This window comes from Pezoporus occidentalis, unplaced genomic scaffold (assembly GCF_034315485.1).
Source record: "Pezoporus occidentalis ecotype Australia unplaced genomic scaffold, CSIRO_AGI_Poc_V1 ctg115, whole genome shotgun sequence".
NCBI classification, from domain to species: domain Eukaryota; kingdom Metazoa; phylum Chordata; class Aves; order Psittaciformes; family Psittacidae; genus Pezoporus; species Pezoporus occidentalis.
In genome coordinates, this window is record NW_026912940.1 from 539,686 (window position 1) to 554,675 (window position 14,990).

General features: G+C 41.6%; 1 protein-coding gene across 4 annotated transcripts in view; it reads left to right on the top strand.

Moving 5' to 3' along the window:
• BTBD7 (BTB domain containing 7) overlaps positions 1–14,772 on the top strand; it is a 58,540-nt gene extending 43,768 nt beyond the window's left edge. For 2 of the 4 annotated variants that reach the window (XM_062637681.1, XM_062637689.1), the window contains exons 5-12: positions 864–939; positions 3,024–3,184; positions 3,458–3,601; positions 3,835–3,948; positions 5,437–5,626; positions 9,485–9,663; positions 10,526–10,954; positions 12,672–14,772. In XM_062637681.1, coding sequence (XP_062493665.1) covers positions 864–939; positions 3,024–3,184; positions 3,458–3,601; positions 3,835–3,948; positions 5,437–5,626; positions 9,485–9,663; positions 10,526–10,954; positions 12,672–13,487 — 2,109 coding nt within the window. In that variant the 3' untranslated portion in view covers positions 13,488–14,772. The remainder of the gene's footprint in view (positions 1–863; positions 940–3,023; positions 3,185–3,457; positions 3,602–3,834; positions 3,949–5,436; positions 5,627–9,484; positions 9,664–10,525; positions 10,955–12,671) is intronic. The other 2 variants (XM_062637692.1, XM_062637697.1) reach the window with 2 other exon arrangements.
• Positions 14,773–14,990: the final 218 nt, after the last annotated feature.

Below are 14,990 nucleotides of genomic sequence, written 5' to 3' on the forward strand. Positions count from 1 at the left end.
CTTTTGTTATAACTTTCCTTCTGTGGTTGTGTGGTTTTAGGGAGAGGAAGGTTTCTCTTCAGGGGAGATCTTTATAATGCTGACCAATCTTTTATAGCTTAAAGATGACTGGATTTTTTTTTTCTAATTGTATCTGTCCCAGTCTTGCCTTTTTTTTTTTTTTTAATTATTTACGTTTCAAATGTTAGAGCTTACTGAAAGTGTTGGGGTGTTTTAAGTTAAACACTTCAGGAATTACAGGAACAGTACTGGGAACAGTACTGTTGATCTTCCATAAGCATGTGTACTATGATTAAATTTCCTACCCATGAGCATGTGTACTATGATTCAATTTCCTACCCTAGTCATTAAGAAATTACATAGATAAATCTAAATTTTTTGGTACATGATTTTTTCCTCTAAAACTGTTGAGTGGGTAACGCGTGTATAGGTGTGTACAAAGCAAGGTTGTTTTCTCTGTATTACTGAAAGTCTTTCTCTTCACCTAGCTATAATTTGTTTGGCTTGATTATTTTTGTTGCTTCCCAGGCTGTACAGACACTGAACTTGTAATATTACACAAGAGATCCAAACACCAGTTTTAGAACTGCCCCTTTTAATTAACTTAAATTGTTGAAGTTTAATACCTGTAAGTTTTCATGCTAGACAACTTTTTTTTTTACTTCTGTAGAAATCTCCTCATCCCCCATTCCTAGGGATTCAGTGACATGAATCTAGAAATCATGGTGGTGTTATGCCAGTAGTGTTACCTTAAAATATGTGAAGGAAGTGGTATAGCAGATCATAAAGTACAAATACTTCTTGTGTGTGCATGTGACATTAAACTAAGCATGCATAGATTGCTGACTTTCTCTTTCTACTAGGCAAGTGAACAAGATATTCTTAAATATCTGATTAAATGGGGAGAGCACCAGCTGATGAAGAGAATAGCAGATCGAGGTAAGGATCCTTTAATCCACAGTACTAAACTACATAAACCAAAATATATGGAAGTTCTTTTAGTGGGTAATCTGTAACTTAAGGACATTTCCTTCATGTACTTGGTTCATAATACAGTCCAAACTAAACAAATGTACTTATTTTTTTAAAAGCTTTTGTTCTCTAAATAATGAGAAGGCAGGCATTCTGAGGGAGCTGGGATTGTTTACCTTCAAGAAGAAAAGGACTGGGGGCATCTCTGCAAAGTCTACAAATATCTAATGACAGAAAGCAAAGAAAATAGAACCACACTCTTCTCTTGTTAGCCAGGACAGGATGAGAGGCAGTGAGGCATTGACTGAAGTACAGGAAATTCTGTTTAAGCACAAGAAACTTAAGATGGTCAGACACCCGAACAGGCTTCCCAGAGTAGTTATGGGATCTCCATCCTTGGAGGTGTTAAAAAATCCAACTGGATGCAGTCATGGCCAACTTCTTCTACCCGGTATGGGGACAGGGTGGTGACTGTGGCCAGACCAGACTTCTAGAGGTCCTTTCAAGCTCAGACTTTTAATTCTGGTTGGTTTCTGTTATCTCAGAATTATTTTTCTTGTTATTAATTCATCAACTAAAAAAAAACCCTACCTGCAGTATCTTTTACTTTTCTGTGCTCCTGCAGGCTTCTCACAGTAGTCTTACTCTGTGTTTACTGTGTCACCCTTTCACTTCAGTTTTAGTACATTTCTCCCACAGAAATCTGTGATCGTGAGAAACAAGTCAGTAAGTGGCATCACTGTTTTTCCTGAAGTAGACATAAATGTATTTTTGTTCCCTCAGATGCGTATTATCGCTGCAGTGGTAACTTCAAGGGCAGTCTCACGTGTTGGATGTGGGAAGTAGGTTAAATATGTATTTCCCAAAATATATATTCCCAAATTACAAATGCAAGTAGTTTGTAGTTCATCCTCACCCCAGAGTCTCAGTCAGATACTGTTAACTGCTTGCAATACAACTTGTCATGGATGACATGTTAAAATGTGTGCTTTTAGTGACCTAAGTATTAACCTTTAAAAAAAGGTTTTCCAAGTGTTTGTCTTCAGGCATATTGAGATGGAGCCAGTTAAACAGTAATGGACCTGGGCCTGAGGAGAAGCTGCTCATTTGGAGTAATTGCGCTTCTTCTTGGCCTGTGCTGTTCAGTAAGCAGCTCATTTCTCTTTTTTGGGGTCATCAGATAACATGATAAGCAAAGGCAGAAATAAGAACTACATCAAGTTCTGTCAGATTGGGGCCAAATACAGTCTAGTAATTTGATCTAAATTCCTCTGCAACAGTCCTGATTTTGCAGCTCTGAATACATGGTGGTGTCAGTCAAATACCAGAAAGCATTAGAAATTGTAATGGGCTGTGGCCGACACCTGAGCTGTGTGTACTGAAGGGAGGATGGGTATGTTTGACAGGTTTCCTCAAAGAGTGAAGCTAGTTGAATTCAGGTTGGGCACAATACCTAAAATAGAGATGAAGGTACTTAGCTGGGGAGGGAGAATGACCTGAATGTGTCGTCAGCTGTCATCTTGTCATCTTCCAAGAGAAAGATACCCCTTCTTGTTACAAATAGGTGTCCTGTGACAGTGAGAGCAATTTGAATGGGCTTGCCACAGTTATTGCTAAGGTGGGTTACACAAGGAGGCTAGAATAATTTATCCCAGTGGACACTTCAGGCCTTAATTTGTAGAAAATAAGTCTCTGAAAACTGCCAGGGAAAGGGAGAGGAGCTGCAGGAGAGGGTCCCTTGGGGGAAGTGCACATGTTTTCATAGCATAGCTCTTGGTAGAGCTTTAGAAACATTTACCTCAAAACACTATTTTTGTTTTTTCTTCCTGGTTTACACTTTGACAGCTGTGCAAATGACCCATGCTTCTGTAAGCTGAACCTATCTCTGGGTACTTCATAACAGATTTTAAGACATGAAATAGTTTTGTAGAACATCTCTGATAAGCACTGTTGATTTAAAATTAGAATTAACTTCCTATAAGCCACATAACTCCTGCCATCCTATCTAAACTTTTTGATGCAAACTTAGTATGTCTTGTTCCTTCCCACAGAACCAAATTTACTCAGTGGTACTGCTCACAGTGTGAACAAAAGAGGTGTGAAGAGGCGAGATCTTGACATTGAGGAGCTGAGAGAGATCCTGTCTCCGCTTTTACCGTTTGTCCGCATTGAGCACATCTTACCCATGAATAGTGAAGTACTGAGTGATGCAGTAAGTCAGTAGTCTCATACAAATACTGTCTCTGGGTTCTTTGTAGTTCAGATTCTACAATGTTCAGGGGTTCTTTCAAGGATTAGCTCATAAAATGTTATCTCTGAGTAATACATGTATAACTCTTCTGGTTAAATTTTCTGTTCTTTAAATCTGTCAGAAGGCTGAAGAAAATTAAAGTGTAAGAAGTCAGCGTAAGAAATGCATTTCTTGCAAGTTTTAACCCTTTTATATTAAAAAAAAAACCATAAAACTCTTTCTTGATTCTTGAAGATGAAGAGAGGCCTGATTAGTACTCCTCCTTCAGACATGCTACCAACATCAGAAGGTGGAAAATCAAATGCCTGGCTGCGGCAAAAAAATGCTGGAATATATGTGCGGCCAAGACTGTTCTCACCATATGTGGAGGAGGCAAAGGTAATAATCATTAAGAGCACTTGACTATTGTTAAATCAGAGTTGTTGGGGTTCTGTAAGCAGGGAAGGATTTTGGTATGTTTTGTCTCTCTTTGCATGTACTGCCATAAAATACTAACGTTTTCAATTTAACAAGACTTACAAGATTGATCATCAGGCTCAAGTCTCTAGAACTGGTCAGAAAAAATTTCAACAAAAGTTTTTTTTGTCAAAAATGAAATGTTTGTGAGACAGATCTTGATGAAATTCCACCGGAAACAAAGCAGCGTTCTGAGGGAAACCTCCCTGGTTTCCAGCCAGTTTGCCGGCCCAGCTCCTCGGCAGCCCTCCTGGCAGGCGGATGGCAAGGTGAGAGCCTGAGAGTCCCAGTTTGCAGCTAGTCAGCAGCCTTGGTGCCAAGTCTTTCAGGCTCCGCAGCTCCCACCAGAGCTGGGTGGAGAACTTGTATTCCACTCGGCAGAGGACTGATGTTTCATCATCTTGTTTGAATCAGAACACATCCAAAATTCTTTAGATCCTCCGCAAAATGGAATAAATATCTTGTGTCCAATTTGACTGAAGTCCTTTTTGTCCTGCTCAGGCAGTAGTTTCCCTATTTAATATCTTGCATGAGGACTGTCAAACTGAAGATCTTATAGCATCACTGATGGTGACGTTTGATGACAGGGTGCAGATGCCTCTGTGTGGGGCAGAAACATGCTGTATTCTGTTTGACATTGAATGGGAGCCTTGTAAGTCACTCATACCACCACTTTGGGCAGCTCTGACTTAAGTCAAGTGCATGTAACTGCAGAGCAAGAGGATTAGGTGGAGCTGTGCACATCCACATCGCCTACAGACTCTGACCATTACTCTGGTGAATACAGAGCTTTTGGCCTGTGCCCAAGAAAGAAAATGTTTATAAGGGCTTGAGTTGTTGTCAATATCGTTTTTGAGGGGAGGGGAGAAATCAAACTACTTTGCATTTTGGACACAGAGGTTACTGGGCACCAGGTGGCAGTAAAGCAGCAGAGGAAGACTAGCCAGTTCAAACTTGATCTTCATATTTTGGATTGTTAAAACTAATAAAAATGTGTTAAAGGACATGTGATAAAAGGTTTGACTCCTTCAGCTTTCAGGTATATGGTATGGGAGTGCTTTAGTAGTTATTTTCAAGTAAAAAGTGCATTCTAAATTCCCCTCCCCCCCATCAGGAATCCTGTTTGTTTCTATTAGTTTTGTGTTTATGCTTATTTTAATCTTTTTAAAAGCATCATTAACTGTTTAACTTTAGAGGGAGGACTCTTATTACCTGGTAGCCATATTCCTAGTCATAGTTTCATTATTGTGAAATGCAGGAATTGCAGATAAGTGATTTCTGATTTGTTTTCTTCCTCTGTTAGCCTCCCATATTTTGTAATAAATCCGTTTAACATTAAATGAGACTATCAAAAGGGTATGGTAAATCCCTTTCTGTTCTTTAAGATGTCTCAGGGAAACACATCTCATTCTCAGACTCATGCCTCTACTCAGTGGCACAGAGGGTTGAGACCCGTAGGCAGTAATTGAGAGAATCCAGAGGGTCTGGCCTCAAGAAGGTTACCTCTAATCAGACAGGTACAAAATAAGCTTCCCAAGCTTCATTCACCTGCCTGCTCTTAGTTCTGGAAATCAACTCTGATCATGACTGGAAAATGGAATAGAAATACTTTGGAGAAGCCAAATACTGTCTGGGACCTGGAAAAGTTACAGCTTAGGCATTGCTAGACTTGTGGCGTCGCAGCTGCGTTTGCAGCAGGTCCTGGTGGGTCCATGTGGGCTGTGCCTTCATGAGGGCTCTGATGGCTGTCGTTGCAGTCGGTTCTGGATGAGATGATGGTGGAACAAACAGATCTTGTTCGTTTGCGGATGGTCCGAATGTCCAACGTGCCCGACACCCTTTACATGGTGAACAACGCAGTGCCGCAGTGCTGTCATATGATTACCCACCAGCAAGTTAGCACTAACCAGTCCAGTCCTCCTTCAGTGATAGCTAACGAGATCCCAGGTAAGGCTGCTAGATCACTTGCAATGCTGATTGCTGTGAGTGGATGGGTCTTGGGACCAGGGGGAGTGAATGTGAATTATTGAATGTTATGATCTCCTCAGAGAGTATTACTGTACCACTGGGGCTGTTTCCCACCCAGTAGTAATGCCTTTTGCTTTGGTCTGCTTTGAAGTCATGAACTGTTTTCGGATGGCATAATAAGTGGTTAGAAAACAAGCTGCTGGAGGGGGTAGTATCTTAACCTGCTCCATCTGAGCAATCTGAAAAACCTTGCACTGGTTAAACTTTGTGTAGAACACTTGATGGAGCCTGGCACTCTGTTCTCAGGGTGTTTCTCAGTTTTCTACAATTGGTCATCCAAAATGGGTAGGATCCAAAAGGCTGGAAAATGGTAAAAGACTGATTTTTCTTTTTTTTAATAAAAAACAGGGGAGCATAACTTGTAGGGCAGTCAGCTTAACTCAGTTTGGCAGAAAAATACTGGAAGTAGGCACTCAAAACAGATTTTTTCTTTTTGAGTTTACCAAATACATTTTAGCTTTGAAGTCAAACCAGCTTCGTTCCCTGTGCAACAAGAGTTTTTATAGCTGGAAGTAAACACAGCCTCTCTTGACTTCAGAATACTTGGTGTGACATTCCCCATAGACAAGCCAGGGAAATAAAGTCATAAAACTACTGTAATATATTTTATCATTTGTGCATTTGGTCTTTTGGTGGCAGACTGGAATAATGTACTGGGTGGGATTCCCAAAGCATCTAGCTCTTCTCCTCTTTCCCCCATTCCATTAATACTCAGTGTGCATAGAGAATACACTGGCAAAACTTGCAGCTGATGGCAAGTTGAGAGGGTCAGTGGATGTTTGGGAGGGAAGTCAACATTATACAGTTCCTTAAAGAACAACTGTTACACTAAAATACAAAACCGAGTGTGCCACAAGGCATATGAAGTAATTTGGTCTTGAATGGAGTATTGTTTAGCCCTTTAAATGGCCACTCTGGATCAGGTTAAGGTATTGTTCTTGTATCCTTATTCCAGCAGTTGCCAGAAGTGAGTGCATAAGGAAAGTGTAGCAGAAAAAGCATACAAAATAATTCTCTGTAAAATTCTGTGTGCTCTTCAACCACTTGCAGCTCAGAAATGTCCTGTGATGGGCGGTGTTTCTGTAGTTATAGTTTTAAATGCGTTTTTAATCCATGAGTTTATACGGCCTTTTGTTAAACTTTCAGAAACCACTTTTAGATCAAAGCATCACATTTCAGTAGATACTATGATTCTGTGATACAGATCAGTTTGTGGGTCTGTAGAAAAGCAATAAAGATGATTTGGCACCAAGATGAGTCATTGTCCTCCCTCCACCTTGCCCCAGTCCTCATTTTATATCTCTGTATAGCTCTTTGTATATCTATTATGTTTCCCTTCAGTCAACTGCATGAAAAGTGTTTTTACAGATGCTAGAGCCAGGGTAAAAATAATAGGTTTAAATTGGTGCAAAAGAATGTAAGTTGAGGTATTAAGAAGATTTGAAACCCTGTTAAATACTGCAGTGAGTTTTCTATGAAGGTTTGTGGAAATGTTTTGATCTACTTGTGAATTGTGATTAGGGAGGGACTTCATAAAGCCTGAATCGAGCTTCTGGAAACTTCTGTATTTGATAAAAGTACTAATTGTTTAGAAACTTAGAGCTGTAGCATCTAAACAGTATGTTACAGTGCTCAGACTTTCTCCCCTCTACAGAAAAGCATGAATATACTCACCATTAATTGAGTGTGAAGTGTTTCATCCTAGGATGTGACTTTGATAACACTTCGCGTGATCTTAGCTTCCAAAGAAGTTGAGAAAGGCAACAGGTTCTCAAAGGTCTCCCATGTTTTACAGAAGTTCTTGTTTTGAAGAAATCTGGTTTTGTTCGCAAATACGAGGCATCTTGACCAATCCAAAACTCGCCTACAGCTGGATTCTGAACAACTTAACATGTAGGAATTACTGCCACCCCTTGGGTTTGAGCATGGGTGTGAGCTCTGAGCCTGGCCGGTACTTGTAGTGCAGGTATTGTGTCTTGGTAGCTGCCTCTTTGCTTAATTCTGTGATTAAGCAAAAGATTTGCTAGTGTCTTCTGCAAGAAGCGTAGATGGAGCCAGATAATCTGAGGAGATTCAGGCATGTGCCAGACCTGTAACTTGCACAGGAATCTATCCCAAAACATAGATGGGGCACAGGAACTGCTGGAGGGAGAGCTAGGGAACACCATCTCCTTGCCCCTTAGGCTGGGCTCTTAGGGCAGGGGGGTCTTTGCATCTTGGGTATTCTCCATCTGTCACATCTTCCTGGTACCCACTGCCCAGGGACTGTATTGGCATAAATGCTGATGGCAGCATACCTTAGTGCTGCTCTTGCAAAACTACTGTAACGAGAGTTCAGTGTCTGCTAAATTCTCCTCTGCTCTGAGGCTGTGTTCTGCAGGGAACTGGGTTTCTTCAGGTATGTTCCAGTTCCATTTGGAATTAGAAATCCTGCAACTGACTTGGCAGAATCGTATTTTCCATATATATCATCTCTCTTCTGTGTGTTTCAAGTGAATAATAGTAAAAGCAATCGGAAACTAACTTGTGTTTGAGAAGACAGCACTTTTTAATTAAAAGCTTGGCTGATTTTTATGCCTGCTATTTTGGAGAACTGCTTTAAACTTCTCTGAAATCATCTTTTCTCAATGTTAGCAAAATGCTGATTGTAGCTAAACATCTGACTGTTCTAAAAAATGCTGGTGTAGCAATGGAAGTGTGTGGAGGGTGGTGTGCAGCACTGACTTCCAAGGCTTGGAAACTGCATAGAATTGATTTCTGCCCACCCCCCCTGCCCCGATACAGGAACTCAGTTGGGAGGGCAGGGGGTATATTTTGCAGTACTTACAGTTATCTTTCATGTACCAATGTAAACTTTGTGAAATTGGGAGCAGGAGTAGTTGCATGGTGTTGGGGTTTTTTCTTCTCTATATTGCAGATGCCTTTTCACACTGATGTTACTGTTTGATCCGTTTGATTTTTATGAGTTTTCATTATGGACATCTGGCCATGGTAATATATAACACTTGTAAAGCTGATAGAGGATCAAATACCAGCACTGCTGTTTTCAGAGGTCTGGATTCATCTTCTATTACGATATACACATTTTCCTGAGGACAGAAAGACCACAGAGAAGTATCATTCATCATCAACCAGCAGCAAGGAGTGGCATGAGAAAGTTTTGTAGCAGGATAAATACCCCAAATTATACATAATTTCCTTTTGGAAAGGTTTTTTAAGATTATTTCAGTATGGCTGCATTAAACAGCATAATTTTAACAGGTTTATGTTAGCTTACAGTTTGTATAACTTTTTTCGAATCCTCTGTCTGTAGTTGCATACTGGTATTATGGTCTCATGATTACAGAATTCCATGAGAAGTATGAAGTGTATGCCAAAAAAAAATTAGTGAGTTCTTGGCCTGTAGAATTCATGAGGGAACATTCAGTTGTTATTTCAGATATCCTGCCCCCATCTCAAACCATGACATTCCTCCATCGTGAGGGGTTTGCACAGAAGGCTGTATTTGTGGCTCATTCTAGCAGAAGCTGGGAAGATGGTTTATGTCTTTACCATTTGTGTGATATGTGTGTTATCCTGTGTGGCTTAGTGATGCTCCAGGGAAAATGTGTCAGTCAAACTGTTCTTGACAGAATGCTGCTTAAGAAACAAACAGGGCCAAGTCAACATGGTAGGTTTTTCCTTCAGAATTAAATCTGACCCTTGCCATCAAACTTCCTGTGTCTCAGTTCAAAAAGTAACCTCTCTTACCCCATTCTGTTCTCTGTCCTCCTGCAGTTCCCAGTCTTCTCACTGTGAAGGAGATGATCAGACGGCTGCAGGAGCTGCGCCACACAGAGCAGGTGCAGCGGGCATATGCTCTGAACTGCGGCGAAGGCGCCACAGTCAGCTACGAGATTCAGATCCGTGTGCTGCGGGAGTTTGGGCTCTCTGATGCTGCTGCTGAGCTTCTGCAGGTATGAGCATGGCTGTGTAAGACCACACAGAATTATAGCATCACCCAGGTTGGAAAAGATCTTTAAGATTATCAAGTCCAACCTTTACCTCAGGACTGCCAAGTCCACCACTAAACCATGTCACCTCATCTACACGTTTTTTGAACACTTCCAACGACAGTGATTCCACCACTTCCCTGGGCAGCCAGTTCCAGACCACAAATGCTCTGATCCTGTTTTGCTTAGGAATTGACTTGAATGTGTAATCTGTAATAAAAGAGCTATTTTGTGTGTGCACATGCAGGTGCGGGAATGCCTTGAAATGCCTGCATAACTGTAGAACTGTCCAGGTGCAAATTACAGCGAGACCGTTGCATTTGATGTGTGTGATTTTATAAATGTGTAAGTGCAACATACACATTTGCAAGAGCTGTTGCCATTCAGAGTGCTGTTACTGTCACAGACTTTGGGGACAAAAATCTGCTGAGGAGGCAGATATCTAGATAACTGTAACTAGAAGTCTAGGTTATGATTTACTCTTGAAGAGAAAAAGTCTTAACTAATACAGTAGATCTGCATAGTATGTGTCAGGACTGGGAGATTGAAATCCCACTTCTGTTTGTATGCTGCTGTTAAAGCAAATGCATTTGTTGGTCATCTTATTCACAAGGTGAATCTCATGCTGCTTGTCTTGTTTTTTAAGAACAAATAATACCTATATTCTATGATAGCTGTAACCACCTCAAGTGCTGGTGAGGTTTTGGGTGGCATAACTAGCCTGCTCCAGTACTAGCAGGTTCCTAGTTCTAATGCATGTTAGTTTAAGAGATTTTTTAGGTGAATTCCTACCTTTTGTTACATGCTGGGTTGTTTTCCATTGCAGAATCCTCACAAATTCTTTCCTGATGAGCGATTTGGGGACGAAAGCCCGCTCCTGACGATGAGACAGTCTGGACGGTGCCGTGTTAACAGCACTCCTACTGCAGAAACCATGTTTACAGAACTGGACTCTTTTGTGGCCTTCCATCCACCATTGCCCCCTCCTCCACCTCCATACCACCCACCAGCAACTCCTATTCATAATCAGTTCAAAGTGGGCTGGAAACAAAGGGTGCCAAGTCAACATCCCTCCCGTTCCTTTTCCTACCCGTGTAACCACTCGCTGTTCCACTCCCGAGCTGCCCCCAAGGCTCTGCTGCCCGTCTACTTGCCCAGTGTGAAAGCAGCGCCTCCGGATTGCACAAACACTACAGGTCTGGGGAGGCAGACGGTGGCTGCAGCCGCGGCAGTGATGGCAGCTGAGAAGCAAGTAGTAAGTATTATGGCTTCTCCCTATCTCTGGCCAGTCAAAGTAGTATACAGAGAGGAGCTGGAGAGGATTCTTATGATAAGGTAACTAGGCTTTGTTAAATAAAAGAGCATCTTCATTGGTTAGGAAAAGAATTTTCTACCCAACTGGCTGCCAGCATTCTGTATCCCAAAGCATGCCCTGATCCCTGGGAGAGTGAATGTTCTGGGGGCAGGAGCATTTTGGAGGGCCAAGTGAGATGTGTGGATAATCTGAAATAGTATGGGTTGCTTTATGTTTAAACCAAGTGTAAGTCTGCTTCAGTAGTGCACTGGGTGCTCTGGTTCACAAGTGGAAATAGTGATGAAGGTTTGTCTGTTCAAGGTGGGTAGTCTTGAAGCAAACAGATGTATGGAAAGGGAACCTGTGGAGGATGTGAAGGCCTTGGCTGAGAAAGGTTTTAAAATGCATAGGCAAGCAGAAGCTGATAATTGCAAATACAAAGGGCTTTGTTACAGCATTTAAAGACAGTCATCATAGCTGCTGCGATGTAATGAAAATGAGCTACAACATACTGGACAAAGACGTAGCTTTGGGAAGTACCTGAAAGCTAAATAAAGCATTGTTAAATTTATTTCTGCAGTGAAAACACAGTTTCAGTGCATAGTTGTGTCAGTTGTGTTCTTCTTAGGTGCAGATTTGAGCTGGAGTAATTAATGAGAACAGTGATCTTCTAATTAATTTTTTTTTCTCTTTAGCAATTGTCCTAAACATATTGCACACCTTTTATATTTTAGGATAAAAATACTTAACTTCAAATGAGAATTGTTTGATGTTGTTTGTTCAAGGGTGGGGTTTGTAGTGTGTGTCTCTTGATACTGATTTCACTAAGGAAACCTGTGTAGCGATCTCTTTCACGATGGAAATGTTTCTGATAGAACGTTTCTATAAAAATGCGAAGAGAAGCATAGTCTTAACATGGGTGATACTTTGTTTTGTGTTCTGAGGTACTGGTAATCAATGATTCCTAAACTTACTGTCATCAGAAATGATAAATGCAAGTGGGAACTTTAACTCTTCTGTTAAGTTAACTGGGAAGACTGCAGTATGCTTGTCTTGCTGCAGGGCTGCTTCCAGGTGTAGGTGAGCAGAATGCCCTGCCACAGCTTCCAGGGGCTGTGTGGATCTAGTCAGCACTGAACTGATGCCCTGAGCAGCCCCATGCCCCGAGGCTGTCATACACACACACACACACACACACACACACACACATATGTACCTGCAGTTAACTTAGCTTAAAATAGGAAATGCAGGCAGGAGGGTTGCATCTATACTGATGACGTGTTTCATGGCTTTCCTGCACTAGAACTCTACTGTTACAAACCATGTGTGAAGTTCTATACAGAGTACCTTGTTTAGGTTGATAGTGGCAAGTGGGTTAAAGCAGGGTTTACCTCTTGAGAGTTTGACAGTATGATGTCGTTTCCTGCATATTTGCCACACAAACTACTATTGTGGCGCAACAGCTTCAGGAAGGAAAGAAGGTGCCTTAAGCTAGCAGGAAGGTGAAGGCTAGAGGATACATCTGTTCTTTAAACAGTGCAGGAAGCTTGCTGGCTGAGGTTGGTCTAGGCAAAGGTAGATTAGGAAAATGCCATTCTGAATTACGGAAACAGTCCTAAATACAGTTTATGTTTAGCTTTTGCTATTTTTCCATGAACCAATTTCTTCTCTTTTCTAGTGTACTCAGCCCTTGCTAAATGAACTGATGCCAGATATTGCAATGGGTGTGTCAGCAATGTCTCTAAAAGACAGAAGATTACCAGAGCTCACAGTTGACACGGAGATAAGCCAGACGGTTACAGAGGTGGGGCCCGGTCCACCCCAGCACATTTCATGTATTCAGAACAGACACATGCCCACCGCTCGGAAGAAACATGCAATAGAGCAAAAAGTAGATGCCCGAGAAAATCAGCAGGAATATCCTGACTTCTATGACTTCTCTAATGCTGCATGCAGACCATCTACTCCAGCACCCAACAGGCACAGTCCTTCGCCTTCACAAGGCATATATTTTGGCCCAGATTTGTACAGCCACAATAAGGCATCACCAAGTGGCTTAAAATCAGCCCACCTACCCTCCCAGATATCTCCTAAAAAGCAAGAGGATTCTCGGAGGGAATACGTGGTCTCCCAAGATGGGCATCAGCAGAGACAAAAGAATGAGCCAATACACCTCGATGTCTTAGAGCAGCCTCCCCAGCGACTGGACTTGGCGTTGGCTACCCAGGAAAGTGCTGGTAACGGCCCAGTTCACATCAGGGGAAGAACAAAGATGGAAACCGACCTAACCTATGGGCTAACCTCCAGCAGACCTCCGCTCTCCACATATGCCTCCGAAGGGCAAGAAGAGAGACACAGCAGGAGACTGGCAGACGATGAGCCATTGGAACATGGAGCACAGAGGAACACAGATCTGGAGAGGGAAGATGCAGTAAGCCGAGGAAGGAGGTCTCCAAGCAAACCAGACTTCCTGTATAAAAAGTCTGCCCTATGAAAGCAACCTCCATTATTTCTCTGTGCCTAAGAGTTGTAAACATCCCATTCTTTGCAACTTCTGGCCTGACTTCTGTCAGACAAGTTCATTCACGCCAGCAGATAAATTCAGCTTCACTCACTTCTTTTGTACATACCGTTGATTTATTAGAGACGGCATGTTATCGGTATGGGTTTAATGCTGCTTCTGGTTTCATTTTGTGGGAATCTCTTTTTTTTGAGCAAATTTAAGCCTTTTAGGGAAGAAAAAAAAAAGAGCTGGTACCTTTTTTGTACAACCTGGTAGCCTTTTGCACCTGTACATCTATTTTAGTGTATTGGTTTTGTACTAATATGTTAAACTTTATTGTCACATTTAAAGGACTGTATTTTCATACTTTTACATTTTCCTTCTCACCTGCCAATTCCCAATGTGCATTGGGTTGCACATGATAAAATGTATTTTCTTATGAGATAGTAACAACGTGTTTATTTTTTAATTATAGGAATTCCAAAGAACAGCACATCAGAATACTCCGTTTTCAGTTAGAATTCATTTGTTTGTTTAGATCTGAAATCTTCTTGATTTTTACCACTACGGCAAGAACCTAGTCTAAGGTTTTGTTTGAAAAGTTCTGAGTCTTACCCTTATTCCCCTTACCCTTATACAGCAAGCCCATTTCAAGAGTTACTTTTGGGTTTTTAAGAGTCTAGGGATTATTTAGAAGTCCAAATTCCAGTGAAATTAACTGGGTTCTGACAGCCTGATTCCATTTGATTTCTGGTTCAGTTGTGACCATGGGGAACTCCATGATCACCCAGAAGCACTTATTAGACCTGAATTGTTCATTTGCCCATGCAGAAATGAATCCAGAAGTACTGTAAAAAGTGATAGTAATAACTTGTTCTTCCAGCTACTCATACGTGGGGGTAAGTGAAGACCGGAGCAGAGGATTCATGCTAACTCAAGTGTCAGGAAGATGAGGCACAGCGCCTTTGCTGTTGCCTAAGCAGTGACCCTCCAAGTGAGAGGGTTCCCTTTCCCACAGAGGTACCAAGGTAGCTGCTTGTTGCCTTGCTTCCTCCTGCCTGTGATTAACAAAGGGCTTCACTCTTAGCGATGTGGTTCAGTGTTCTTACCTGATCTGAAGTGTTGCTGACTTCTTAATTATAGCTGTTCTGTGAACAAAATCAAAGTGAAGAGCAAGTGCTCTAGCATAATGAAACATGCAAAGCTTTAGCGCTCTTAAATTACACTCCCATTTCCTGACTTTGATTTTTTGAAGCACAGAAATGAGGTTCATCTCTTAACATGGTATGAAGAGGGAATGAGAGTGATCTGGGCTGGCTCCCTGACATAGGTTGGGGTTGAGCAATGCTCTGGGTGTAACGGTTGTAATTAAGTGCATCCTTGATACCTACTGTGCAGTTTTACCACAGGTTCATTGCATGTAGGATAGGGATCTGGTGCCACTGCAGTGTAGTGATTAGTGGTAATGGCCTGTTAGGGTTTTCTTTTAAATGC